Below are 27991 nucleotides of genomic sequence, written 5' to 3'. Positions count from 1 at the left end.
TGGTGATACGCACTATAGAGCTCACACAAATGGTATGAAAATAAATCAATAAAAATGGAACTCTTCTAAATTTACCATAATTTTGAAAGCCCTTTTCATTTGGAAGGCACAAAAGACATTTCGTACATCGTGCATATTACTTGAATTGAAAGGTTTAACAACAATAGCTTATGGTGCCCTTTTCTTGAAGATGTATATACGTTTTTTTAGGTGGTAATAGAATAGATTCACTTGCCAAATTTTATACAAAAAAAAGTTGTGTGTATTAGCATTCTAAAGAGGAAAATATCTTTAGATTAATTTTGCATTATCCATTAACTAATTTTTTTTTTTTAATAATAATTTATCTACCTTTTAAATTACTATAATAACAGAATCATTAATAGTATGACAGAATTACTTTTCAATTCTTATAATTCATTAAGGGAAAAAAAGAACACTTCCAAACATATTATTTTTCTGTATCGAAAAACAGCCATTTAATCATTTATAATTCCATAAGAAATTAAAAAAGGGTGGTCAATTTTACATTAATTTTTTTTCTCACATGTATAGATGTACACCTTGTAGATTAACTGATGATGCAATAAATGTTGAGAGCACAAATACCTATATCGAATGTTGTCCAATTCTTATAATTCATGCAACACTTTCTAAAATGAACATAAAAAAATTAACAAAATTATATACACTTATTTTTAATTTTATGAACGTTTAAGCATATACATTATTATGCCTTCTTCCATATTATAGATGAGGGAATTATGATTTAAAATAGTTAATCCATAATATCAGCCAAAAAGTGTGAAAGGGAAAAAGAACTTTTAAAGAATAAAATAAAAAAACACACATAAATAAATGTGTTCTATTTATAAATAACAATTGGAAAATGTTATAATTAAGTGTAGTTGAAATGTAAATACAAACATAAAACGATGAAAATGAACCAGAATATGCAATCCATTTTTAGTTCTATAGCTTTTCACTGTGTGACAAAATTGCTAAATAATGTTATAAAAGATGAAATTAAGTTTCCTACATTACGAAAAAACAACAACGTGACATATTATTCATCTGAATTGAAACAAAATTTTAGAAAAGTTTATGTAAGAAAATGTCATTCTAAACATTTTTAGGAAAAATATAAATTTGGGGTATAACATTTTCATAACTCAGAAGACATAAGGGCGAAGAAGGAATAAATGTACATTATAACAATATTGTGTGGTCAAATTTTAAAAACGTTTAAAGTTCGCATAATTTCAATAATTATCTTTAACATTTTACAAACCTTATTTATAATTGGTGTTGGAGGATCCATAGACAAATATATGTTTATTTTAAAAGATGAAACTATTTAATCTTTCCCCGTTTTTTTTTTTTTTGATTAATTCTAAAGTAACATTTGGATTCTAGAGCGTTCGTTTATTACTCTTTGAATCTCTCCTTGATTTTATTTTGAATTATTATTATTATTATTATTATGAATTCCTAGTAAATATGGAAATATAACTAATAAATTTCCTTTACAAAATTAGCCTGTATAATAGTAATAACGATTTAACGAATTATTCTGTATATAGGAATAGAGAAGAATCTTTGAATACGCTATTACGTATAATGGAAAGAAAAAGTCGTAACAGTGTTAAAAATAATCCTTCTTGTATGACTAAAATTTGTAAAAAAGAATGATAGTGATAATCTATTAAAAAAAAAATTTTATTTAATAAATTTTTTTAAAAAGAATAGACAAAAGAAGAAGATATGGGGAAAGAGGACACATCTAGCATAAACATTTATAATATTATGTTTTCCGGTACTTCTTTAGTACCTTTTGTTGGTGCTATCATTAGTCTGTCTAATATATTTGTCAAATTCTATTTATCTTTTTATGTATTTTACTTGAAGATGGGTTCCACGGTTCTAAAAACTGGTGTATCACTGTAATACTATACAGCACAATGATTTTATTTTCACTTTTGCCAAGTCTGTTTAAAATTATTTAAAACATAAGAATGAAAGAATAGATAATACACATCATGTGTAGAAAGAATTAAAATTAATGAAAATGTTCAATTGAGAATAATTTGCTTTTAATTATATAAATTTTGTTAGAAAAAGGGGAATGCTGTCTTGCAACGTAAGACTTGGGCACTATTATAGGTATTTTATATAAATGCCGTGTCAGCTGACATAGTTGAAGTGCTATTATTTTTTTTTATTTATAAGAGATAAGTTAGACAATCGAAAGGAAGTTAATTTTAGTTCAATTATTATGCCGTTATTTTCTAAAAATCTTTAATTTCAAGTGAATCTAACTTTTCTAATTCAATGAATAACATAATAAAAGGCATAGTGAATATTACGCGTATAAATAAGTATGTTAATCACCATTTATATTACAACGATATTAACCATTATTTAAGGTACGTTTCAAAAGTGAATAACTACTTTTACGCATCAAATGTTCGAGATACAGAAAACATTTCATCCAGTTAAAAAAGAGGCTCAGAAAATGTTGTAGTTTTTCCTGTGTTTATAAGAAAGTGAAACACATAAACATTATATCTTTTTAATATTAACTAGCTATTTCATTATGTATGCTCATATTACTTTCAACAAAATGGGAATTTTCTACCAAGGGGAAAATTATAAGCACAATTGAGTATTTTATTACTTTTTCCTCATGACTTGGGATGTTCACAAAAATTCTTCTGTGTTATTATATCTTTGTGGAGAAAGAGATGTGTTGTGTGTAGAGGCTACAGGAGTTCTCGGAATTACCGCATGAAAAAGATTCCATATAGAGGGTGAAAGGGCAGAAGTTACACCGAAATGTGGCGAAATAAAGGTGAAAACTAAATTTGACAATTCGGGGAAAAGTATGTTCACTTTTGTCTACCGGTATTGTGAGCTGGCAGAACATGTAGCAAAGGAAAACAGTGCCTTTATATTATGTGTTTACATGTATTATAGTCACTCATTTGGAGGATAACAACACAAGGCGCATGTAAATATAGTATCCTTTCCGTATTTGTGACAAGTGAACAGCGCGGAAACGCATCGAGGAAAAGAGTAAAATTTTACTCAACACTGCATATACAGAATGTCATGAAATCTGCAAAAATATTGATACTTTTTCACCATAATAAATAGTTAGCATATTTTTTTTCCGATTGCCCCACATGTTATAATAACTGTTCACTCTTGCTACGCCATTTATATTTTGTTGCCTTTCGGAGTCCTTTTAAAAAATAGTAACGTCAAAAGGCGTAATAATTCCTGTGGAGAGTTTTCGTCTACACAAATTCGAAGGAACAATGTAGGTAAAAGATTTGAGCAATTTTTTGGGCCTCGTCGACATTACGCATAAAACGAATAAGGGTGAATAAATGCGCATCCTGTTAAAGAAAGAACATTTTAAAAAAGATAGAGTAGGGCTGAACATCTATTTACACATATTTTACACACATGTACAATATTGTAATGTTTTAATTTTTTTTTTAAAAAAGACATTTCTCTTTTTTTTTTTTTTTTATATACTCTCCTCCATGGGACGCGAAAAGCATCACACAAAATTTTTTTTTAGTAATAAGTTAAGCGACATATGCGCTGGTTGAACACATATATTCTTTACACTTATAGGAAGAAAAAAAAATAAAATAAAATAAAAAGAGTTGGAGGTGGAGAACACAACATACACATTAATCATACATATATATATCTCTATTGTAAAATAATAAAAGACATATCGACAAACATTTTAACAGGATATGGTGTGGAAAATGAGTTATATATATTTGAACTGAGTATTGAGGGAAATGACCACAAGTTCTATAGTGATAAATGATAAAAATCTATCAACATGTATTATTAACACCAAGGGGAATTGTATACAAATAGGAAGGTTGTGATAATTCATACCTTTATGTGCGTATGTGTATGTGTGCTCTTACAGATAAAAAGTTATCCGTAATTTGTTTTATTTATATGCATAATTACAAAAAAAAATAGAATAAATAAAATATAAGGTAATTAAGTGGATGATTAAAAAAAGGAACAAATAAGATAACAATATTTTGTTTTATATTTTTATTTATTATTATTTTTTTCTTCCTTGTGTAGCTTCTGTAGCTTCAAATAGGATTGCGTCCAACCTGCGTGGAGTCAACTTTGTTTATACGTGTGTGTTACTGTGCACACATATACACATTTATCACACATGTATTGTTTCTTCCCACTTCCGTAATAGGCACATCGTTTTTTAGTACGTGGGACTGCTCATTCATTTTTTTTTCTTCTTCCGCCTGGGGGGTTCCTTTCCGTTTTCCATGCTCAATGGGACCTGTTTGGTGACAGGGATATATGTACCTTGCGGTATGGTGGCGATGACAGGGTTGTATGTGCCTTGCGGTATGGTGGCGATGACAGGGCTATATGTGCCTTGCGGTATGGTTGCCACGGTAGGGTTGTATGTGCCTTGTGGTATGGCAGCGACGGTAGGGTTGTATGTGCCTTGCGGTATGGTGGCGATGATAGGGTTATATGTGCCTTGCGGTATGGCCGCGACTGTAGGGTTCAAAGTGCCTTGTGGTATGGTGGCAACGTTAGGGTTCAAAGTGCCTTGCGGTATGGTGGCAACGTTAGGGTTCAAAGTGCCTTGCGGTATGGCGGCGACTGTAGGATTCAAAGTGTTATATGGTACACCTGTAACAGGCGCGTTCATCGTGTAAGGTGGGACGGTTGCGGGGTTCGCATTCAAAGTGTTGGGCTGCAAGGCTGTAGTAACATTAGCATTCAAATTATTGTACGGGGATTGCGTCATGACAGGGATGCTAGGAATAGGTGTGCTACAGGGCGCAGGAGCGTTGCTACCAGTGATGGTGTTATTCGCCATGGGTGCACTATTGGTATTGAGGGTATTGCACGGAATAGGTCTATTAATAGCGTTGATGTTCGACTGCGGCATAGCAGGGTTAGTGGTGCATATATTGCTGTTCGACATAGGGGTGGTATGGGTTCCCATATCGCTACACTGTCCAGTGGGGCTACTAGATCTGAAGGCACCGTTGGGGTTGGGTCTACTTCCGACGTTGCTGAACTGTAAAGAATTTCTGTCATTTAAAGTGTTTTGAGGCGTAGCGGGGGTGCTAGTACGGAGGGATTCATGAGTTATTACCCCACTACTAGCGTTGACGGTATCATGCGGCATGTCTGGGTTACTAGCAGTATAACAGTCATTTGGCTGCAGAAATCGATAATTTTTATCATTATATGGAAATCTGCTTCTGGAGGAATCTTTATTTAAATTCTTATACAATTCTAGAAAGGATTCATATCTATTTTCTCTGGTAATTTTGTTCCATAAGCAAATTCTGTTTTCGACAAAACGCTCGAAATCTTCAGCAGAGTGACGTTTTTTTTGCATCAAAAAATGATTGAAGTCAGCACGATCACGCAGATCAAATTCGTCCATTACTTTATTAAGTTTATTATTCAGATGGGTCCAACATTTGGATCGTTCTTCATTTGGCATTTTAAATTGAGATGCTAACATGAAGGATATTTTGGACATGGTTTCCTTCATGAAGAGAAAGTTCTCCTTCTGTTCATCACATAAGTCGAAAAATATTTCGGCCATGTATTTTTTTGTCATTACGGGACCATTTGCGAAAATTCGTTTTTTCATTTCTTCCGTATAATATACATACGTGCTCGTGCTGTAGAAGAAGAATTCGATATTTTCCTCAGGTGTAAGGGTTTTGGAGGGCGTAAAATCTATTATGGTGTTGGATTTCTTCTTCCTGCCGTAAATGTCGTATTGTTTTTCTGGATCCTTTGAGTAATGTGCATCATGTGGATCATCAAGATCGTATAGGCCATGTAGATCATCAGAATCGTATGGGTCAAATGGATCGTGAAGATCCCGTGGATCATATGGATCGTGTGGGTTCTGTGGATCATATGGGTCTTGGGGGTTCACTGTATTATGTGGATCTTGGGGGTTCACTATATTATGTGGATCTTGGGGGTTCACTATATTATGTGGATCTTGGGGGTTCACTATATTATGTGGATCTTGGGGGTTCACTCCATTGTGTGGACCTTGGGGGTTCACTGGATCATGGGGATGGTGGGAATTCGATGGGTCAGGTGAACCGAGGGACGCATGCGCGTCGTGTGGACTACACAGATCATGTGTGTAGTTCATACCAACGGGGGAGTGTGAATCATGGGAAACGGGCAGAACATGAGGTTCATTAGGATCCTTTTTCAACTCACTCTGTCTTGCTGCCTTGACACACTCTTTTGCTATCGCAGCCCACTTCCACTTGAATCCCTTCTTTGAATTCTTCTCATTAGTAGCCTCATTGGGACCCTTTGATTTCTTACCATTCCCCGATTTTTTGTCGCTAATATTTCTGAAGGCATCAATAACCATGGGGATACAAGGATTAGTTATAGGAGGGACCGTTTCTACCTGCGACGTATATACAAAAGGGGCTGTGACTCTTTCAACTAGCGATCTCGAATGATGGAAATTCTTTGGGGGGAACAAGCCATCCTGTGGAGGGGCATCAAAAAAAAAAAAAAAAAAAAAAAGGTTATCATATATGTATAAGATCAAAGGAATTAGTTATGCAAGAACGCCCCGTTCCTGGAATGAGTGCAACACGCATTATACATTTTGCTACATGGGCGTTGTAACTTAAGTATGCAAATGTACAAAATGTCACGAACGGGGGAGGGGGAAGAAAGGCCTATTTCAGCGTATGTATTTCTTCGTTATGCCCTTACCAATGATAGGATATACAAAATAGCGAGAAGGGATACGATGAGCACCTTGGGCTTTGACAAGGCCCATTTCACGGAATTGTTGCTTCTGTCAGAGGCGTCATTTTTCTCGTTCCTGTTAGGTGAGGTAGGGGTGGCAATACAGTTTGAAGTGCGCTTTGCGGTTGTCTGTCCTGATTTTCCTGCGCCTTTACCCGCTCCCCTGGCTGTATTTCGGTTCGTGACAAATCCTTTGAAACTTCTTTTGCACCCATTTATAGACTTCCACGTTGAAGGTACAGCTGATTGGTCCTGAAGTGCCATGCTTTAAAAAGTTATATTTTCGAAAGGCTCATAAAAATGGGAACAAAAAAGGCACTTCCTTCAAATGTTATATTTCTTCAATATGGTGCTATAAGGAACCAATGTTCCTGCGCGCATACGCGCTGTTCCAAATTGTCTTATGGCAATGACGAAGGTTCCATATACGTGAACATCTATTCACCCCTGTACATGTAGGGATCTGCAAAAAAAAAAAAAAAAAAAAAAAAAAAAAGGGGGAGGAAATTAGAAACTGTGACACGGCGAAAAAGAGAAAGTTAAGTAAATTGGGTCCAAGAAGGAAAAGATTCATCACGTGGAAATTGGACGTGCATACTTCGTGTAGATGTTATATTAGTTCGGATCGCACAGTGGTAGGACAGAAGAGTAACACATACACAATCGGTGCATACAAATGTATGGAGAATATATAGAAATGTTCTACTTCCGCGATCCAAGTAGCGGCAAATACGAACCACCCAGAAGCTGCAGGACAAACACTGTTCACAGGGCATTTCATTTATTAGATGTACGTATTCAGGTGCACACATAACGTAAGGAGGGGGTGAAAGTAGCACACCCTACCATGTTCAATTCAGTTGGTATTACTTTTATTTGGCGCTATTTTCTCCAGAATTAATTTCAGATCAAGTGTGTTTGCAAAGGAACAATAATATAAGGGGTTCTCATTAGGTAGAAGCTCTTTAGTAACGGGTTCCATCGAAATTTACAACGGATATCCTTTGGTTATGTACGTATGTATATAAAACAGGAGAGTAAAAAGGCGGAGAGAAACAAGGGGGAACAGGCATATATAAAATGTCCCTCAAATTATAAATCAGGTGGGGGGAATATAATGACATTCTATTATATGCAAATGACAGTAATAACAAACAAAATAGAAACAAGATTGTTTTTTTTTTTTTTTTTTCCCATATATAAACGACGGAAGAAGAAAAAAAAGATTTTCTCATTTGCGTAATTTTTTCTTCTAAGCTAGCAGTGATAAAAATAGTGATAAAGGGCAATCGGAAGCTACAGGAAAGTGTAAACGTACAGGGGGAAAGGTAAACACGTACAGGGAAAGGTAAACACGTACAGGGAAAGGTAAACGTAAAGGTAATGGTAAACGTAAAAGTAATGGTAAACGTAAAAGTAATGGTAAACGTAAAGGTAATGGTAAACGTAAAGGTAATGGTAAACGTAAAAGTAATGGTAAGCGTAAAGGTAATGGTAAACGTAAAGGTAATGGTAAACGTAAAAGTAATGGTAAACGTAAAGAAAAAGGTAAACGCAAAAGCAAAGGCGAACGCAATAACAACGATATAGCTCTAAAACAGCAGTAACGCTCATGCGAACGGGTATGCGATGATAAGAAAAATTTTTTTTTTTCCATCCCTAATTTTTCCATTCGGCTGCTTTAAAAAAATTGCATTTTTTACGTACAAATGGTTCGCCATTTAATCTGTAGGCTTTTTCTTTAAAAAAGAAATATATTTTTAGAGGAGCCCTATTTTTTTAGCCGTGCCTTCCTTCATGCACGGGTCGAGGAATATGTTTAATTGGAGCCATATTATGTAGCAATATCAAGTAGAGCGCGTTCGTATTTTTTCCATACCACCATTAATATATGAATTCATATGTAGCTTATAGATATTTTATGTAGGTATTGCACGGAAGCGCGCCATGATGTGCTATTTTATATTTTACACATAAAAAATGGTTTCTTTATCAGTTTAACTATAAAAAATACATGCGGCCAATTTCTTGCCTTCATGCTGAACATAAGGGGGAGGAGGGGATTTTTATAAACTACACTTACTGTACTTTTATGTTCACTGATATTTTTGTCCAAAATACGATTGTGTAAAGACGTATGCAAATAAAATGGCACAATTTGGAACGTGCTGTGTGGGAGTTTTTCCCTTTATAATATATTTTCGCGGGCCCCATTTTCTCTCCCAATTTTCTATGAAAAATTATGCTTAAAAAAAAAAAAAAAAAAAAAAAAATAGGTACCGTAAATACATACATGTAGGTGTGTTATTTAAAGGCTTTTACTTGATTTAATTTTTATCCTTTAAAAATGTTATCTATCGCAAAATAAGCTGCTCCGTTTTATCTATTTCTGGCTAAATGGATAATAGAAAAAAGGAAAAAAGGAAAAAAGGAAAAAAGGCGCCTTGTTTTTTTCCAAATATAATTTTTTTTATTTTTTCCCCTCCTAATTCGGGAGTTATTTATTTTGACGTGCAGCTGATTCCACAAAAGTGGGCACTACAGGCAATGTTGCTTCGCATTATGTCTGTATCGGTGTGTGTGTGTATGGTGGGGCATAATTCTGTCGCGCATACGTAGGTATACGCTTGTATATTTATGGACATGTTGGGGGGGTTGGGATGGTGCTTGGCCTCATCATGATGCCGCTGCATACGGTTGCCCTAAGGGGCGTCAAGGATAAAGCCTTCAAATTGGAACAGAATGAGACAAAAAAAAAAAAAAAAGAAAAAATGATATAAAATGAGATAAAACGAAGTGAGAAACGATTTCTCAAAACAGGGATGGTTCACTGCACCAATTCAGTTCACCCCTACATATGAACTCTAAAGGTGAACGGATGAGCAACGATAGAGCCTTGTGAAAACTGCACAGTGCACTTTTTTTTTTTTTTTTTTTTTTTTTTCACAACTGAGAATAGTTAGGCCAATATAGGAGCCTAAATCGGCAACCGTTGCCACGATGGGGAAAAAGGTGCACCAGAAAAAAAGAAAAAAAAAAAAGACATTGCACTTATGCTACAGTGGGGTAAACTACACCTGGTCCCCTTTGGAGGAAATAACTTCATGTTCCTTTTGTTTTTAATGAACATACGTGATGGCCGAGTCTCGTTATGTTTTGTTCGTCCGGTGGTGCATAACGCCATTTTAGCTGTTTCCATTTTTAGTGCTTACAACGTAAATTAATTTGAGGACACATAGAGGGTGAATTTTTTTTTTTTTTTTTTTTTTTTTTTTTTCTCCCCTCATGGAAAGGGCTTCATAAGTTGGCACACGAAATGAGAACGCAACAAATGGGTACATACTTGTAAGGTAAATACGTAAGTAGGTACACATATATAGAAAAGTTCACCGTGTACCTATGGGGGAGGAGGGGCACAGTGGTTATCACCACGAACACCCCCCCCCTTGGCAGAACTCACGCAGAGGTGGAGCTTTAAAAGTATGCCTGGGCGTCACACCTAATTCGTGATATCGGACATATGCTTAACAGTGGCAGTTTTTTTTTTGTGCGCAACTTGGCTCAGTTGCGGTGAATAAAAATTCGGTACGTAAAAAAAAAAAAAAGAGTGGCGGGGAGGCGGGCGAAAAAAATTCTATGGAATCAGAGCAAAAAAGAACAAAAAAAAATAAAGGGTAAAAAGGGAACGAAAAATGAAAACATAAAAATGCTGTGCGCTATGAAGCATCAGGTGTAGAGATATGGACAAATGGAAAAAATAAGCGAAGTTATCAAAAATGTTACTTCGCGCCATTCTCCACATTATGGACATTCGTTGCATTGGCGATATTCCAGGCAAGTAATAGAATGGCGTGTAACATATATACATGCACAGATATACATACAAACACTAAGAGGGATGCAACACCACATGTTGCACTTATTTTGTTACATATGGACAGACATATATTATAGCCTGATGTGCTTCATTGGACAAAAGCCTGTAGATTGTTATTCTCTCAATTCGCATTTTTATATTAACTACTAATGGAAGTAGATGTATGCGGTAAGAGTTCATCGTTGCACAACGTTCCTTCTTTTTCTTTTTCCGTTTCGTTTCATTAATTTTCTTCTTTTTTAATGGCCATTAGAACCCCTATACATGAACAGGTAGAATCCCATGTATAATACTAAAATCTTGGCCAATGCATGGGTCGTCAGCGCACTAACTATTTTGCTCATATTATATAAAAAAACAATTCCAGAAATTGAGAGTAAAACGAATAAGGTGGTAACATCATTGGGGACACGAACATTTGTCATTACTTGGTCCATGAATTCTTTGTATTCCATAAAATCTCCCTTGATATCCGGCAGAATTTTCTTGGCGGTACTGTTTATTTGCTCGGATAATTCTCCTATGATTTTAAAATTTGGATCCATTGTGGTATAGTGGGCACCTTCAGTTGTTGACGCCTCTAGAGGGGATGCATGTGAGGGGTTATGGTTATATTCCTCTGATGAAAGTTTGAAGGATGTACTGCGATGCCGGCGCTACGTGTATAAGATTGCTTCTTCTGGGGGAAACCTCATGCTACTATATTAATTGCGAAGCTAAAATAGGAGCTCGTTTTTCAGTTTGCGTTTCTAAAATTTGACTACCTTTTCTAGGCACGTATATACGTATGCTTTTACGTATATTATAAGCATAAGAAAATACAAATATAATATGTACCTATTTTTTATTTATATGAATATATCGAAATATAGTTACGCGAGAAAAATTGAAAGAATTTGCGTGATGGTATGAAATGAAAATGATAAATGGGCTATATAAAAAAAGGCAAAGTAAAAAAGAAAAAAAAAAGAAAAAAAAAAGAAAAAAAAAAGAAAAAAAGAAAGAAAAAAAAAAAAAAAAAAAAAAAAAAAAAAAAAAAAATACGATACGATACGATACGATACGATACGATACGATACGATACGATACGATACGATACGATACGATACGATACTACAAAAGGGAAGAAAAGTAGCATCATTTTCGACGTTCACATGTCGGAAGCGCACCAGCCGTTACATCACCCGTTAATTTAACCATTTTTTGTTTAACGAGGAGAGAAAAAAAAAAGAGGTTTATTTCTAAAGAGGCTATTAAAAAATGGAGAAACAATTCCCATTTGTGATTTTAAAACAAAGTTTAAAAAAAAAAAAAAAAAAAACACTTTAGCAATCTTGCGACAAATTAAAATGTTGAATCAAATTGGCATTTTTGACAAAAAGGGGGGAAAAAAAAGGAAGAAAGAAATTTTAAAATATTAAAAAAAAAAAAAAAAAAAAAAAGAAATGAGGTAAAGCTATTTTTAACATATATGACAAATAAGTTCGAAAGACATTTAAAGAAAGAAAAAAGAAAAGAAGAAAAAATAAAATAAATCAAAACGCAATTCATTATTCCTAACATGAATAAACTGTCAAGGAGAATAAATATAGTAAAGCAACGGCACAAAAACAAGTAATGCAAAAACGAAGGTTGAATGTGTTTTTCATCTATATCTATTCATGCTTTTTTCATCATCGTCGTCATCCGCTCCTTCTCTTCCTTCACTAAAAAATATGGATAGCGGGTAAGCACAAGCGAATGTCGTGCAAATATAAAAGGGTATACGCGTAAAAGCATCTGCATCAACTGTTTAAGTAATGCCCGTTTTTATGAAAAAGGGGGGGAGATGACTCTCTAGCCAGTGAGGACACCTGCCCGATATGCATTCACGCTTTTAGACGTCTAAAAAAACGTTTTTGGTTGAGTATAAGAAGTTCTTTTGGGATTACTGATTGTCTCATTACGACTTCCTGATGGACGATTGGCACTCCACTCGGGAGATTCTCGTCGTTAGTTCGGCATAAAACCCTACTTATAAGTAAAGAGTAAGGCAAAGAAAAAAAAGAAAAAAAAAAAAAAAAAACACCTTCATTTAGGGAAGTGCGTCTCTAGACATGTAGATAGCCATATACATGCAAAAGGATATGTATGTGCGTGGACATGACGTAACTGTATAACATGAAAAATTGACAGAACCTAACTTAGGGGGATGGGAAAAATTTGAAAAAAAAAAAAAAAAAAATCGTCATTACAGCATTTTTTTCTGATGCCTCTTCCCTTCTCACACGAAGCACATTTTTCCTTCCACATTTTGTTGCCTTAATGGGTAATTTGCCTAATACAAATAAATTTTACTCCGTCAAACTGTTAGCATCAACGTGGGAGTGTCTATATATCGGAATATTTATATTACATCTGGGGAGTTTGTAACATATATATGGTGGGTGGTTTTATCAACATATATAAATAGATCAAGGAAGAGAGTTATTAATCCTTCTTCTTTTTTTTTTTTTTTTTTTTTTTTTTTTTTTTCGAGAAAATTGAATCTGAGTGTGGAGAGCACAGGTGGATTTTCTTTTCACTTTCACACTTCTATGACGAGAGCCTCTCCTCGTTTTGTAGTTTCTTTGTCCCATTCTTCCTTCACTATATTTAAGAACGAGTTGAAGTCATCATTGGCCCAGTAAAGTAAATCCTCAGCTACACATTCCCTAGCCTCCAGGGAAAGGCTTTCATCATTTAAAAATTTATTTAAATCTGCATGTATGCTTTCTAAGTATTTGTACCAACCTTCGTTCCACATTTCATCTCTCCAGGTAACTTCCATGTTGTACCCATCCGTGTAGGCAACATATTGATGGACCATATTTTCCACTGTCTGATTCCAGTTGTTATTGACTTTGTGAAAGAGCTCATCAAAAGCAAATTCTTCTAGGATGGCCTGTTGTTCTGTTTGTGGTTGTGCTTCTTCTTCTTCTTCTTCTTCTTGTGAGTTATTCGTTTGATTGACTGAAAAGAGGGTTATATAGTTGTACATGTCATCACCCTCCTCTCCATATAGTTCCCCAGATTCTTCCAATGGACTTACGTGTTCTGCTTCAAGAATTCGTTCTGCTCTTTTTTCCGTTTGTTTGTATCCATCCGAGGGAGCACTGACGGGGCGTATGGAAAAAAGGGAAGTGCCGATTGGATGTGAAGGGGGGGTTGATGAACCAATCGGTTGGAGTATATATCAGATGCATTGGATAATCTGCCTGACGAATCACTTAGTCGGAGATAACTCCACCCCTTTCCCCATAATTCGTTCTCTTCTGGGGGATGTGCCAAGTAGGCAACTGGAAGATATAAGCAGGAAGCCGCTTTTACGTACACGGGGGTAGGTAGGGTAACATGGAAAAGGGGAAAAAAAAAAAAAAAAAAAAAAAAAAGATGTATACTTACTTCAAATCATAGGAGAAGGGGGACTGCCATAATACGAGGACCAGAGCAACGACATTCAGAACCAACATAACGGTGTTCATTTTTGCACATCTGCAGTTTTGCGTGGAGGAAGTTGCATGTGAACCTGTGGAGTAGGTGGATTCTCTCATTTTATCTGTTATATTTTTAGAGGTAAAGTTATTAGCTATTGGTTTGTAGGAAACCATCTTGAACATTCTGTTTTTTTTTTTTTTTTTTTTTTGAGGGGGTTTTCTTTACGAAATTAGGCGTCAGCTTTAGGGGGGCGATTTTGCAAAGGGTAGCCTTTTTTTTTTCTCTCTCTTTCTAAAAGGTAAAAAGAAGAACATATGCATATATATAGAGAATGGTATGAATAAAAAAAAAAAAATAGCTAGAGTACTTGTACAGATAGTGGTAGATTTTGTTTCTGTAGAATGGTAAAACTAGGCTCTGCCATTCATTTATGTTCATTTTACTTTTATTTGCTGCTTCAAATATGTGAGGAAAAAGCTGGCCCGCGGTTGGAAAAAAAGAATACAAGTACGAAAGTAAATACGAATAGGAATATGAATATTAATGCAAATCTGAATATTAAATGCAAATCTGAATATTAAATGCAAATATGAATATTAATGCAAATATGAATATTAATGCAAATCTGAATATTAATGCAAATCTGAATATTAATGCAAGTATGAATATTAATGCAAGTATGAATATTAATGCAAGTATGAATATTAATGCAAGTATGAATATTAATGCAAACTTTGAGGAAGCAAAAATAAAAGCGGGTTTATAAATTCTCTAAAGAAAAAAAAATATATATTCATCAGCGCGACGAAAAAAAGTTAGGTTAGAATACTGGTGGATTTATTGTTCTGTTCTGCTTTGCTCTCTTTCATTTTGTTCTATTCTGTTTTTTTATTTTCTTTTAGCCATTAGAAGGCGTAGGTTAATTATTAAACGTGTGAAAAAAAGAAATTAAATAAAATAACGCCAAGGAGACTACTCTAAAATTAGAACGAAGATTTTTTTTTTTTGTTAGAATTAAAAAGAAAAAAAAAAAAAAAAGTTGTAGCCTTCAAATAGTTGCTTTCTACATCACATGAGGTGCATATATGTATGCATATAAATGTATGCAATGTACATTGCAGATCAGATGACAAAATTCTCTTTTGCCTATTTTGCTTGCGCGTTTTTACGCATATCTACGTGAAGCATTTTGCATGAGCTCTAAAAATATTTTATTCAGTTTTGCTCTTTCGAGGAACGCCCCAAAGCATTTTTTATGCCTCAAGTCGGTCCTCCTCCAGAGGATTTTTTTTTTTTTTTTTTTTTTTTTTTTTTGCTACTACTTTTAAGTGCACGTGAAAAAAAAAAAATATATATATATTGTCACCTTAGGCGCATTTTATATATGAAACGAAATTGGCGTTTGTGGATGGTAAAATAATTGATAGAAAAATAACCCTGCGTTCTGAAAGTGGTGTCGCCCTACTGAAGTTCGTTCAGTTGGTCCATAGATGTGAGGTAGTACTTTTAACGTAACATTGGTATATAATATATTTACATACATTGTGTTGCATATTATTTTGGTGCCTTACTGATGACACGAGAGAAAATGGTATGAAAAAGCAGGGCAACAATCTCCCATTCGGGGTGGTTACTTTTTAGAAGGAAGAAAAATTCCAAGCCTCAAAGTTTAAGTTGTAAGGGGACCAAAAAGGCGGGCAGGCAAAGGGAGTTTTTTTTTTTATAATATTTACTTATGCATTGATATAAGTATGGTGCATATGTTTTGTGCCCATCCCATAGTGATGAGAAAAAGGTTTGCTAATTTCAGCGATGGCTGTGTTTTGTTCACGCCCGGGCGACTCTAGGTCTTTCTTGTCGGCGCGCAATTCGAACAGGTACACATATGTAAAATGAACATGCTGACCTTAAAACGTAGTGTATACACCGAAATTACTGCTATACGAAAAAAAAAAAAAAAAAAAAAAAAAGGGGGAAAAGGAAAAAGGAAGAATTATAAAATAGTAAAATAGGAAAAATTGTTAATAGGGTAAAGATATATCGGGAAGGAGTTGGAAGAAAAACATACACTCTTAGCATATTCCTTTAAAAAATAAAAGTTCTCATTTTTTTTCATTATACATAACATATTGTTTATTTTTTTCGTTTGGAAAAAAAAAAAAAAAAAAAAAAAAAAAAAAAAAATACTTTCTTCGTCTGTTCGTTAGTTCCTTCTTTTTGCAATAACAACTGAACGAATAAGCCATGTTAGAAATATCCGAAGCTTGATACCAGGGAGATTTGTTGATAATAACCCCCCCTCTATCCGCATTGTGTATTGCATGTGTATTTATAATGTAAGGCTCCTCTTATCGGTCAGTTTTTACCCCTTAGGGTTTGCACTTGGCCGTGCATTGCAGGGGAAGGGTGACGAGGTGAAAAAAGAATCTAATCTAAGCGAAGAAAAAGAAAAACACTTTATATACATAATATAACATTTATCACATATAATAAAATGACAAAATAATGGTAAATGCACCACTAGAAAAAGGATGACTTAGGGGAAGGTATCCAAGATTCTTGGCCATGTGAATGTGTAAAGTGTGCCCGCGTAATTTGAGAGGAGGGTTAGAGGTCCTGCGTATGCTTGGCATAAATAAGTACTTGCATGGACATGTGAAAAGAGTGAAAAAAAAAAAAAAACAGAAAAGAAGAAACTCATTGGATCAACAAAACGGCAAATAGTAATTATATCACCCTTGCACATCACACCTTGTGACCATTTGTGGGGATTTTTTTTTTTTTTTTTTTTATCTTTTTTAGCCATTTCAGCGTGGCATATATATTGCGTCAATTTGTGCATCACATGTCTTCAACTGTACAAGTGCAATTCCTGCGGAGTAGTTTCACCAAAGGTTATAAAAATATTTGTTTAAAATTTCATCCCCTAAAAGGATGCAAATCCTTTTCTAGCCTTGGTAGGCATACATTTGTTCGTTCTCGTTTGGGAGAGGTGAGTGCAACGTTGGAGTTATTAATCTCTTTTTTCTTAATTCCACAATAATCAACCATCAAAAGGTGTGTGTGTGTGTTTTTTTTTTTTTTGGAAGTTCACCAGGGGAAATAAACGACATGGAAAATTTATGCCTTTTCATAAGTATAATAAATGGGGACTGGTTTGAGAAAAAGGTTGACACCCATTTGAGAACACATCAATCGTGTCCATATTTCGCTCAGCAGAGGAGTGATCCCTGGACGAATGAGTCTAAATGTCGACCAACGATGTTGCAGTTGTTCATTGTTACTTTCACCATGAAAAGAACAAAATTGATTAAAGAAGGAAATTTTTTCACACCAGAAAAGTTTTTTAAGTAGTCACTCCACATGGATGTAAGTTTAGTGCGTACAAAGTGAAATAGCACTCCCCCCTTATTATTATTATTTTATTTTATTTTATTATTTTTTTTTTTTTTTGTGCCATTCTAATTAGGTAGTTAGAATTTTATTTCCCTTTTTGGTATGTTCGGTTACCTGTTCTTTGTGGGCGAAAAAAATTCCCTCACTGGTAAAAAAGGGGAGTGTCAACAGTTGGGATGATGTGGATTTTTTTTTATTTTTTTTTTTATTTTTTCTTCCTTGAAACATTGCCACGCAGTCGGTTTAGGATGAGCAGCAGACGTGACAACTGTACAATGTTGGGAGGAGAACTTATGTTGGCATTGATATGCAGAGTCAATTATTTTTATTAAAAAAAAAAAAAAAAAAAAAAAAAAATTCGAACTATCGCATACTTTTGGTTCTATAATCCCAGGTGCAGATGTAGCGAAAAGTTGTATTATTATAATGAAGGTAAGATGATAATATGCGTGATTGTGGTGGTGGCGTTCACATAGTTACGCGTTGTGACCATTTGAAGAATGTTCTTCCATCTCTCTGTTGGCATGTGCAGTTATGGCACTTCATCTGTATGGGTTTCCCCATTGCCTACTGGATAGGTCGGTGCTTATGGTACTTTTTTTTAGAACCTATTTTTAGAACACCTTTCCTTTTCCACCACCACTCTCAGAACAAATCTAACGCGCTATTATATAATGCGGTTCTATTTGTAACATGCCACAGAGCAGCATTTTTACAATTCCTGAGAAGCTCCTTCTATATTTTGCATATATTTTTACAAGTCCTTAATTTGTTCTTTTTGAATAAATTTTATAATTATTTCTTCTCTGCTCAATAAGTTCATTTTTTTTTTTTTTTTTTTTTTTTTTTTTTTTTTTTTTTTTGTATTTACGAGGAAAGAAAACGCAGCTATCCAATCAAGGGATGGGTTGTTCAACATATAAATAAAGGAGCGTATTTATAGGCCCTGACATGGAGTCCGTGGGCGTGCGTATGGGTAACCATCCCCTGGTAGAGAAAGAAATACCCCACTTGAGCGTTAAAAAGGGAGCATAAAAAAGAAGAAAAAATATATATATATATATATATATATATATAATAAAGGGTGCTATAAAAGGGTAAAAGGAAGCAAAGAAATTTCCCATTTCGTGTTCCACACTTTTTTTCTAACCTTTTAAAAGGGAGAAAAATGACATGGGGCGTTTCCTCCTATAACATTATGCATTCACAAGATGTGCCTCCTAAGTATTATACGCACGATGAAGAGGAAAAGAAAAACTGCACAATTATAGGTAGCAAGAAAAGGAGTCCACGTGAACAGGAATGTTGCAAATTTACACTAGACAACACCTACCTGGTCATAGTTAAATTTTTTGTTTGCGTCACTTTAGCATGGATACTATGGACACCAAGTAATGTAATGTATAATAACGCACAAGTGTATATATAGGTGCGTATTTATGTGTGCAGCTAATATACGCATATTATTGGTAGTGCACTTGGATGTAATACATACAAAGGTGAAAGTACCGCTGATGGTGTGTTTCCCCATTTTGCACCACCTTTCATAGGATATATTTTTTTTTTTTTTTTTTTTTTTGCTAGTGTACTGCATGTATAGCGCCGAATGAGGAACATCATTTAGAGAACCAAAAACATTTTCCATCTGCGGGAAGATCATTATCATCATTTGGAGGAGCATATGATGGAAGTGGCGACTCGTTGTTGAGTGGGGGTATCCCTTCAGTGGTCAAGGGAAGTACCTGTTGGTTGCTGAGTGGAGATATCGATTCGTCGCTCGACGGAAGTACCTATTCCTCGCTGTGTGGAGGTATTGATTCGCCGCTCAACAGAAGTACCTATTCCTCGCTGAGTGCAAGTATCGATTCATCGCTCAACAGAAGTACCTATTCCTCGCTGAGTGCAGGTATCGATTCACCGCTCAACAGAAGTACCTATTCGTTGTGTGGTGGAAGCATCACATCACTGCAGAGCGATGCGACCAGAGACAACCCATACTTAACAGTGTACTACAGAATAGCCAACTCAAAGAAGCTAAAGGAGCTTGTCGACTACGTATCAAGAAGGATAATGAGAAACAGAATTTGTAGAAAAATTATGGGCAAGGTAAAAAACATATGGAAAAGTAAGCCGATAAAAGTAGTAAGATTTGTACTTCCCTTTTTACCATTGATTACCATGATGATGGCGTCGGTTATCACATTGTGCATGGGACTCAGTATACAAGCTATTTTCATAGCCATTTTCGCCCCCTTTGCTTACCCACTTATTTTTATATCGTTAAGAACGGATAAAAAATAAGTGGCGAAAAAAAAAGGGGGAAAAGTCTTCCTATAAATGCGAGAATTTTCGTTCGCAAAAAAAAAACATGCGATTGCACCACTACTATGTGGAGCAGAAAAATGCTTTTCTATAGAGAAACGATTCTTCCTTCCGTCCAAGCTGAGTACGAAAATTCGCTGACTATGCGTAACTGCTGTGGAGTGGCTCCGCATGTGGAAGTGTGTCTACTCCACTTGGTGTTATCTTTACATACCTTTTTTTTTTTTTTTTTTCTGTTTTTCCTTATCATCATTGTATGCATTCTTATATACACTCAAAAAATTAGCATAAGCACATATTTTAGCATCTATTTACATAATTTTCTTTCGCTCCCCCAATTGTGGAGAGTTGTGCCTGTTCCGCTGGTTGTTCAACTTCCTGTTCTACATTAAGATATCCTACTCCCCATCCCATTTCCCTTGTTGAGGAGTTTAACTTCCTCCCTCGGGTCCTACTTCCCTTTCAACAGGAGCTTCCCTTCCTCCTTTCCTTCACCAGATACTTCTAATTCAGTAGAAAATTCCTTTTCAACAAATGCTTCTTTCTCAGGAGATTTTTTCCTTGCATCTGGAGTTTCCACAATTTTAAATATTCTTCCAATTCTTCAGGAATTCCTTCCATTTCAACATTTTCCTTCCTTCCAATAGGACATTCTTCTTCCTCTATTTCAACAGCTTCTTCTTCTACATCAACAGCTTCCTCCTCAGGATGTACTTCCTCTTCCTCCTCCTCTTCCTTTACATCCTCAGGATATATTTCTTCTTGTACCATTTTTTCCTCCACTGGTTCTTCTTCTCCTACTACTTCAACAGCTTCTTCTTCTACTTCCTTTTCATCGTCAGAATATTTTTCTTCTTCAGGGCTTTCATACGTTTCTTCAGGTACCTCAGTGGTATGTCTCGCTTCCTCCCTCTCGTGCAGCCCGACGGGGAAGGTATCCCACACTAGAGAAGGTTCTTCCGTCTTTTCTGCAAATAAAGGGATCATGTAGTATGGGTCTGTATCGGTCTCTTCCACTTCTGCACATCTAGGGCTGATAAGGGTGTCTAACTCTTCGGCTTTATTCAGTTGTAATTCCTGTTCTTCTTGTTGTTGTTGTTCTTCTTCTTCCTGCTCCTCCTTTTTGGATTTCTTCTCTTTCTTCTTTTTTCTAATGATGCAGTTTTGGGGCCCTTTTCCCTTCTCATTCTCTTTGGTGATAAAGTAGATTGCTCCCTCTTTATCCTTGTAATCCTTAATAATGTAGTGCTTATTTGCAGGCATTTTTTTCGGATTAGATTTAATTAAAGAGAGGAAGATTTCCTTAGCGCTCCTCTGCATTGGCTCCTCGGGTATGAGTCTATCTTTGGGGGAATTAATGATGGCTCTTCTGAGGGTTGGATATTTTAACCCGTTTTTATCTTTCAGAGAATACTCTGGAGATACTCGTGATATGGGTTTTTCATGTTTTTGCTGGACATAATTAATCGCTGTCTTTACTTCTTTCCCTTTTTTTTTAATTAGCATATTTTCTAGTTCCTTTTTTTTCAAAAATTTCTCCTTAAATAAGATAGCTCCTAATTCACTTTTCTCTTTTTTTTTTTTTTTTTTTTTTTCTTTTGGGTACTTGATGGCTACATCATCTTCTACGTTGTATTTTTTTCCATATTTTATTGCTTCTAAAATTTTTTCTTCTGTCTCCTTTTTTGTGTATTTTACTTCACTATTTAGGGCTTGTAATTTTTCTCCGTAGTATTTTGCTGAAGATGAAATTTCATTTTCTTCCATTTGGTCATCAGCTGATTTATCTGAACATTCTTCTACTGATGAGTCCATAGAGAGGAACTCATTAGATTCATCATCAACCTCTACTGCGTCCATTTGCTGCACTTCGGCTAGCAATCGGTGGGTTCCTCTTCTTGCGTCCACTGCATTTACAGGTTCATATTGTTCGCATAGTTGGTTCTGAGAGGTGAAGAAGAGAAAAAAAAAAAAAAAAGTGTGACGACATATCACTGTGAAAGAGGTAAAAGATGGGGTGAAAAGTGGCAGTGCACATGCGCCCCCTTTAATATTCTGAGTCTTACATATTCCAAAAAGTTCAAAATGAAAATGAGCAGGGAAGCCGAAACCATTTTCACACAGGGGTAAAGGGGGAGAACAAATCAGAAATAACGAAAGAATGAAAGTACGAAAACAAGAAAGTACGCTGCTCCCTCTATAATGGGAGATACACCCATAGGCGGTTGCGATTATTTCGTTGGTAATTAAACCAAGCGTTCTTAAGCACCCCTTGGATGGTCCTTTCTCTTCTACAATTAATGGAGTAATACGAGGAGGAATAAAATGCTCCTGTCTGTTGGCGGTCTGGCTCTTCCTTATTGGGGAGAGGCACTTATAACCGCGTAGGTGTATAGGTACACGCCTATGGGTGTATGCTTGTGTATATGCAGCCAAACACTACCGCGGGCGTGAAGGAAGTAGGTACATTACCCTATAACAAATGAGAAAAAGCAAAAAAAAAAAAAAAAAAAGTGTTTATATCACTTTGGCCACTTAGCCGTTCTTTGAAAAATATAAAAATGAGCCCGTGCGCAACATGTAAAAATGTTGCATTTATATATACGTCGTACTAACATAAAGCATTAAAAAAAAAAAAAAAAAAAAAAAAAAAATGATTCAGGAAAAAGTAAAGCTGAAATGGTATATAATTAAAATGGGTGAAGAGAAGCTCGTTTGCATAAACATAAATCGCAGAAGAAAAATAAAAAAGCATGCAAAGTTAGAAAAATCGGTAAAGTTAGAAAAATTAGAAAAATATATAGGATGAAAAAAATTAGAAAAACAGGCAATGTCGAGCTCTGTAGCCTGATCGTACCACCCGCTCAAAGATAAAAAAAAAAAAAAAATCATAAAAGACGACAAAATGACAACAACACCGCAACCACCACAACAACAACAATAACAACAATAACAACAATAACAACGACGACAACGGAATAATGACCTGCGTGCTTAAAGAAGCCCGCTCGTGAAACAATTTGCGCAGTGTTGCCAAAAACTAATAACAATGCGCTGCGCATAAAATACGCGCATGCGTGTATATTTTTTCTTTGAATAATGTCCGTATCGGGTTCGCAGCAAAAAAAAAAAAAAAAGGGTTATAAAATATTATGCAAAAAAACATATGCATATAATGCTTGGCATAATATGCGCAATGTTAACAACAACTCGTGGCATTTTTTTTTTTTTTTTTTTTTTTTTTTTTTTTATTTCTTCTTCATTAAGGATGAGAAAAAACATCCTCTTTTGGTAGCCCCATTTATCCGTCGGTGCAGCGCAAATTTGTTCTGCATTCTATATTTGATCTAGGACTGTGGAACAACACGTTTGTTTTTTTCGTCTTTAATTTAAGTGGGCATTATAGAAGGATGAAAAAAAAAAAAAAAAAAAATTAGGCATATAAAAACCTCGATACCATTGTGTGGAATGGCAAACAAGTTCTAGGAAAAATATATTCTGCCATGGATTTATATTTTGAAAAAAAAAAAAAAAGAAAAAACACGATTCGTATTCAACCGAGAGTTTATTGTTCTATACAGTACCCAAGGAAACACAGAAGAAAAAGAAATCCCACCCGAAAAAAATGTTTAAAAGTAAAAAAAACGTATAACTAATCTGTTCAAGCGAAAACAGAGCGTGAAAAAAAAAAAAAAAAAAAAAAAATTGACAATTTTTAATCTTTTTTGTTTCTTTCTTTTTTTTCTATATATTGTTTAACCCTCCTGAGCGAAATGGAAGCAGCCTCATTCTAGAAAATGTGATGTGAAAATTTTTGGTGGTACATCCATGCTTGGAAAGTTTGTAAACTTATTTATGTGAAATTCAAACAATGTGATATGGGGGGGGGTCATCACCCTGTGCTTCCATGAGGAAGATACCACCTTCGCTGCATCTTAGAAAGGAGTTTTTCTCTAACACATAATTATCTGTTAAATGGGTTAGGTTCAGTGTGATGATCAAATTATTGCTGAAGAAAAATCGCCATACATAATAGGGCAAAATTCCCCCCATGGTGAGTGCGCTTTTATAAAAAGGGGCAGAATGAGAAAAGACGAAGGTGATTTATATAAGCTACATGTGGAGGCTTTTTCTTTTCATCCTTACAAATTTCAACAAGAAAAGAAAAAAAATAAGAACATTAACATACTGTTGTTGTAAACAAATTACCACTACATATGACAAATGTTGCGGTGTCAGAGAACATTACACTTTAACAACTGATTATCTAAAAAGCAAATTAAATTTTTTTTTTTTTTTTTTTTTTTTTTAAATAAAATCTACGCCTTGTATCTGTTTCGTTACATGCGCTACGGATTAAGGAAAAAAAAAAAAAAAAAAAAAAAAACAATGTACCTAGTGTGCACATGTGTATTTAAAAAAAAAAAAAAAAAAAGGAAAAAAACAAAGGGATGAAAAGGATAAAACGTAACAATGATCAAAATAACGACAAGGAATATCTGTAGAACAAACACTATTTGAAATACAAATACATGTAATGTATAGATATATATGTATATATATAGTTTTATCAAAATGGAAAAAGTGCACATGTATGTGTTTGTGTGCATGGGGGGAGTTGTTCATGGATTTGTTAGTATATGAACAGTATATGGTAATTTTTCATTTTCTCTTTAATTACCTAACGTGTGTTTTTATCTTCCTTCAGTAAAATGCAGGAAGTGGATTTAAAAAATAAAAAAATTGAGAAACTGCCCATTCTGTATGTTTATAAATTGGGTACTCAATGAGCTTTTCACATGTAGTTGGTTAATTTTTTTTTTTTTTTTTTTTTTCCTTTCTGTCTGTTTGGAACCGTCGTCATGGTGGCGAAATAGCTAATCTTAATTCACTCTGCCTATATTATGTCTGAGCGGAGATGGAAGAAGGTGCTCCTTCTGATGCGACTGTTTTTGTTTGCGCTCGCTATATTGTTCACAAAGCTTTGCCTGCGAATGCTCCTTTTGCGCCAAAGACAGTTGCTCCTTGGCCCAGGTTTTTTCCTTCTTAACTACCAAGGGTTTTTCCTTCTTCACTACCAAGGGTTTTTCCTTCTTCATTACCGAGGGTTTTTCCTTCTTCACTACCAAGGGTTTTTCCTTCTTCACTACCAAGGGTTTTTCCTCCTTGAGTGCCGAAAACTTTTCCTCCGACACCACCGAGGGTTCTTCCTCCTATACCACCGAGGGTTCTTCCTTGTCCACCACCAAGGGTTCTTCCTGGTCCACCACCAAAGGTTTTTTCTTCTTCATTACCGAGGGTTTTTCCTTCTTCACTACCAAGGGTTTTTCCTTCTTCACTACCAAGGGTTTTTCCTTCTTCACCACCGAGGGTTTTTCCTTCTTCACTACCCAGGGTTCTTCCTTGTCCACCACCGAGGGTTCTTCCTTGTCCACCACCGAGGGTTCTTCCTTGTCCACCACCGAGGGTTCTTCCTTGTCCACCACCGAGGGTTCTTCCTTGTCCACCACCGAGGGTTCTTCCTTCTTCACCACCGAGGGTTTTTCCTTCTTCACCACCGAGGGTTTTTCCTTCTTCACCACTGAGGGTTTTTCCTTCTTCACCACTGAGGGTTTTTCCTTCTTCACTACCAAGGGTTCTTCCTTGTCCACCACCAAGGGTTCTTCCTGGTCCACCACCAAAGGTTTTTCCTTCTTCACCACCAAGGGTTCTTCCTGGTCCACCACCAAGGGTTCTTCCTGGTCCACCACCAAGGGTTCTTCCTGGTCCACCACCAAAGGTTTTTCCTTCTTCACCACCAAGGGTTCTTCCTGGTCCACCACCAAGGGTTCTTCCTGGTCCACCACCAAAGGTTTTTTCTTCTTCACCACCGACTGCAGAGGTACCTGCACTTGCCCCATCGAGACCACTTGGACCAGTTTCTTCCTCGACAGGTTTCTTCAAGTTGGCGGAATTTTTTCTCTCCTCATTCCACACGAGCCACTGTTTCTCTTTAATCCATTTATCAACGAAGATATCAACCCATTCATTAAACTCTAACTGCTTCTCATTTTTCCATTCGGACCAACTGTTCCAGTTCGAGTTAACAAATCTACTCTCCCTAACGGCAATCCAGTTTTTCCATTCAATTCCTTCTCTGTATATTCTTTCTTTCCATTTATACCACTGTTTTCTTTCTTCCATGTTTAGTGTTTGTGCAGTGGCCTCATCATACTTGGACCAGTATTTATCTTCACTCTCTTTCCATTCGCTAGTAATCCAATCTTTTATTTTCTCATTTTTCCATTCATTCCATTCATCCATAGCCCATTTGCAATAAATCATTGCGTTATTAGTAAACCATTTTTTTATGTCTGCCTCTAGAAATTCTTTTCCTTCTGTAGAAATCCACATTTTCCATTCTCTCTCATCCCAGGTTTCTGATTTAGATAGCATGTCTGTTTGGTATTCTGCATCTAAGGTTGCGTTGAAATGTAGCCACTTGTTTTCAATATCCTTGAGTAGCATAACCCAGTCTCCTTCTTTTTCTTCGATCCATTCCTTTTTATCTTCCTCAATCTGTTCAACGAATTCTTTCCATTCCTCATCTAACTGGACCAACCAATTTGTCCATGTGCTTCGTTTCCATTCCTCCATTTGGTCCTTCGACGGATGAATGTTTCTGTATTCGATGGCTTGGTACGGGTTCGACCTGGCGTATAAGTTCTCTGATTTCTGGGGGGTGTGAAGGCACACAAATATGCATATGTATAAATACGTATATGTATAAATATGCATATGTATAAATACGTATATGTATAAATAGGCATATGTATAAATACGTATATGTATACATGTATATGTTATGCGTATGTATTTATTTCCAGATGCGTGTAGGTACGCGGGGATGGCTTTATGCCGATGTGTCGTCGTCTTACTTGTCTATCCATCTTCAAGTAAAGAGACCCCAAGTAGAAAAAGAGCACCGCGAAACACACTGTTTTAAAGGCAAAGGATAGGTTCATTGATGCCATCATCTGATCTTGAGCTTTTTGTTTCAAAAGAGAAAGGAAAGTGGACTGCGACATGTAGTCCTGCATGCTCCTGAATGAATCCATCTTGTCTAAATAATTCGTCAGTCGATAAATTCGTTGGACAATCTATTTGTCCAGAAGTTAAATTGTCTGTCGATCAGCTTATCGGTGGGTCGATTTGCTACTCCTTCCCCTTCGGATGCGACGTAAAAAACTACTTCGCCAAATAAACGCTTTAAACGGTTTGTAGGGGCAGCAAAGATGAAAAAAAAAAAAAGGCGTTTGCACTGGACCATGCGTACATGTACAATGGTGGATTAGACGGTGTGGTCAAAGTGGCTATTCCTTCTTTAGGGGCTCCGGTGAGTCCACCAAAATTGGATATTAAAAGGAAACTTAAGAAATGCAAAAAGAAAAAAATAAATAATAAATAAAAATAAAAAATAAAAAAGGAAAAGATCAAAAAGTAGCTAAAGAATAATTAAAAGAGAGCAAAAAAAAAAAAAGAATAAATAAATAAAAAAAAAAAAGATTAAACAGATTTTCCAGTTTCATTTTTAAACATAAAACATAATTCTTATACACAAATATCTCTGATGAAAAATAGAATCGCTGCTGATTTATTTTCCCGTGCGATAGGAAAATATGATCAATCCATTTTAATTAATATGAGATTTAGCGATCAGTTCACACATATATGTTAGAAAATGAACTGCTTATCATGCATTCATTTCTTATGCGTAAACTACTAATTTATAGCAAAAAGAATGTTATATGAATAGGCACATTAGGTTAGAGCAATCATTGAAAAAAAAAAAAAAAAATGCGATTTTGGAACTACTGTTCGCATAAGTAGGTTTTTCTTTTATATGTATTGGTGGTAACATATACTGAGGATATATTATTTTAAAAATATAACTAGTAATATTTTTCTGCTTTTTTTTTTTTTTTTTTAGGAAATGTTCTTCATTCTAAAAAGGGAGAAAAAATAAATACATGGGCAATGGAAAATATCGCAGTGAAAAAAAAAAAAAAAAAAAAAAAAAAAAAAAGAAGGTAAAAAAGGGCTAAATAAAACGGAAAAGAGGCCAAA

The 27991-nt window shown here is 35.4% G+C and overlaps 5 protein-coding genes and 1 pseudogene across 5 annotated transcripts, besides 1 other annotated feature; 2 read left to right on the top strand and 4 right to left on the bottom strand.

Moving 5' to 3' along the window:
• The first annotated feature begins 931 nt into the window (after window positions 1–931).
• PKNH_0201400 lies at window positions 932–2995 on the top strand (annotated as a pseudogene).
• Window positions 932–2995: a sequence feature (multidrug resistance-associated protein 1, putative, pseudogene).
• Window positions 2996–4285: 1290 nt separating this feature from the next.
• PKNH_0201300 (Plasmodium exported protein (PHIST), unknown function) lies at window positions 4286–7098 on the bottom strand (the record flags this gene model as incomplete). The annotated part of the gene is made up of 2 exons (XM_002257650.1): window positions 4286–6565; window positions 6799–7098. 2 exons carry the CDS (start codon window positions 7096–7098, stop codon window positions 4286–4288), a joined length of 2580 nt encoding a protein of 859 aa, XP_002257686.1.
• A 6179-nt stretch (window positions 7099–13277) lies between these two features.
• On the bottom strand, window positions 13278–14340 carry PKNH_0201200 (Plasmodium exported protein, unknown function; the record flags this gene model as incomplete). Its single annotated transcript, XM_002257649.2, has 2 exons — window positions 13278–13845; window positions 14135–14340. 2 exons carry the CDS (start codon window positions 14338–14340, stop codon window positions 13278–13280), a joined length of 774 nt encoding a protein of 257 aa, XP_002257685.1.
• Window positions 14341–18731: 4391 nt separating this feature from the next.
• On the top strand, window positions 18732–19864 carry PKNH_0201100 (Plasmodium exported protein, unknown function; the record flags this gene model as incomplete). The annotated part of the gene is made up of 2 exons (XM_039113777.1): window positions 18732–18959; window positions 19148–19864. The coding sequence occupies 2 exons, from the start codon at window positions 18732–18734 to the stop codon at window positions 19862–19864; spliced, it is 945 nt and encodes a 314-aa protein (XP_038969395.1).
• A 525-nt stretch (window positions 19865–20389) lies between these two features.
• On the bottom strand, window positions 20390–21999 carry PKNH_0201000 (Plasmodium exported protein, unknown function; the record flags this gene model as incomplete). Its single annotated transcript, XM_039113776.1, has 2 exons — window positions 20390–21829; window positions 21952–21999. The coding sequence occupies 2 exons, from the start codon at window positions 21997–21999 to the stop codon at window positions 20390–20392; spliced, it is 1488 nt and encodes a 495-aa protein (XP_038969394.1).
• A 2932-nt stretch (window positions 22000–24931) lies between these two features.
• On the bottom strand, window positions 24932–26982 carry PKNH_0200900 (tryptophan-rich antigen; the record flags this gene model as incomplete). Its single annotated transcript, XM_039113775.1, has 2 exons — window positions 24932–26599; window positions 26803–26982. The coding sequence occupies 2 exons, from the start codon at window positions 26980–26982 to the stop codon at window positions 24932–24934; spliced, it is 1848 nt and encodes a 615-aa protein (XP_038969393.1).
• Window positions 26983–27991: the final 1009 nt, after the last annotated feature.

Source organism: Plasmodium knowlesi (genome assembly GCF_000006355.2).
Source record: "Plasmodium knowlesi strain H genome assembly, chromosome: 2".
Lineage (NCBI taxonomy): Eukaryota > Apicomplexa > Aconoidasida > Haemosporida > Plasmodiidae > Plasmodium > Plasmodium knowlesi.
Note: the sequence above shows the minus strand (reverse complement) of the source record. Positions and strands in the feature narration are given on the sequence as shown.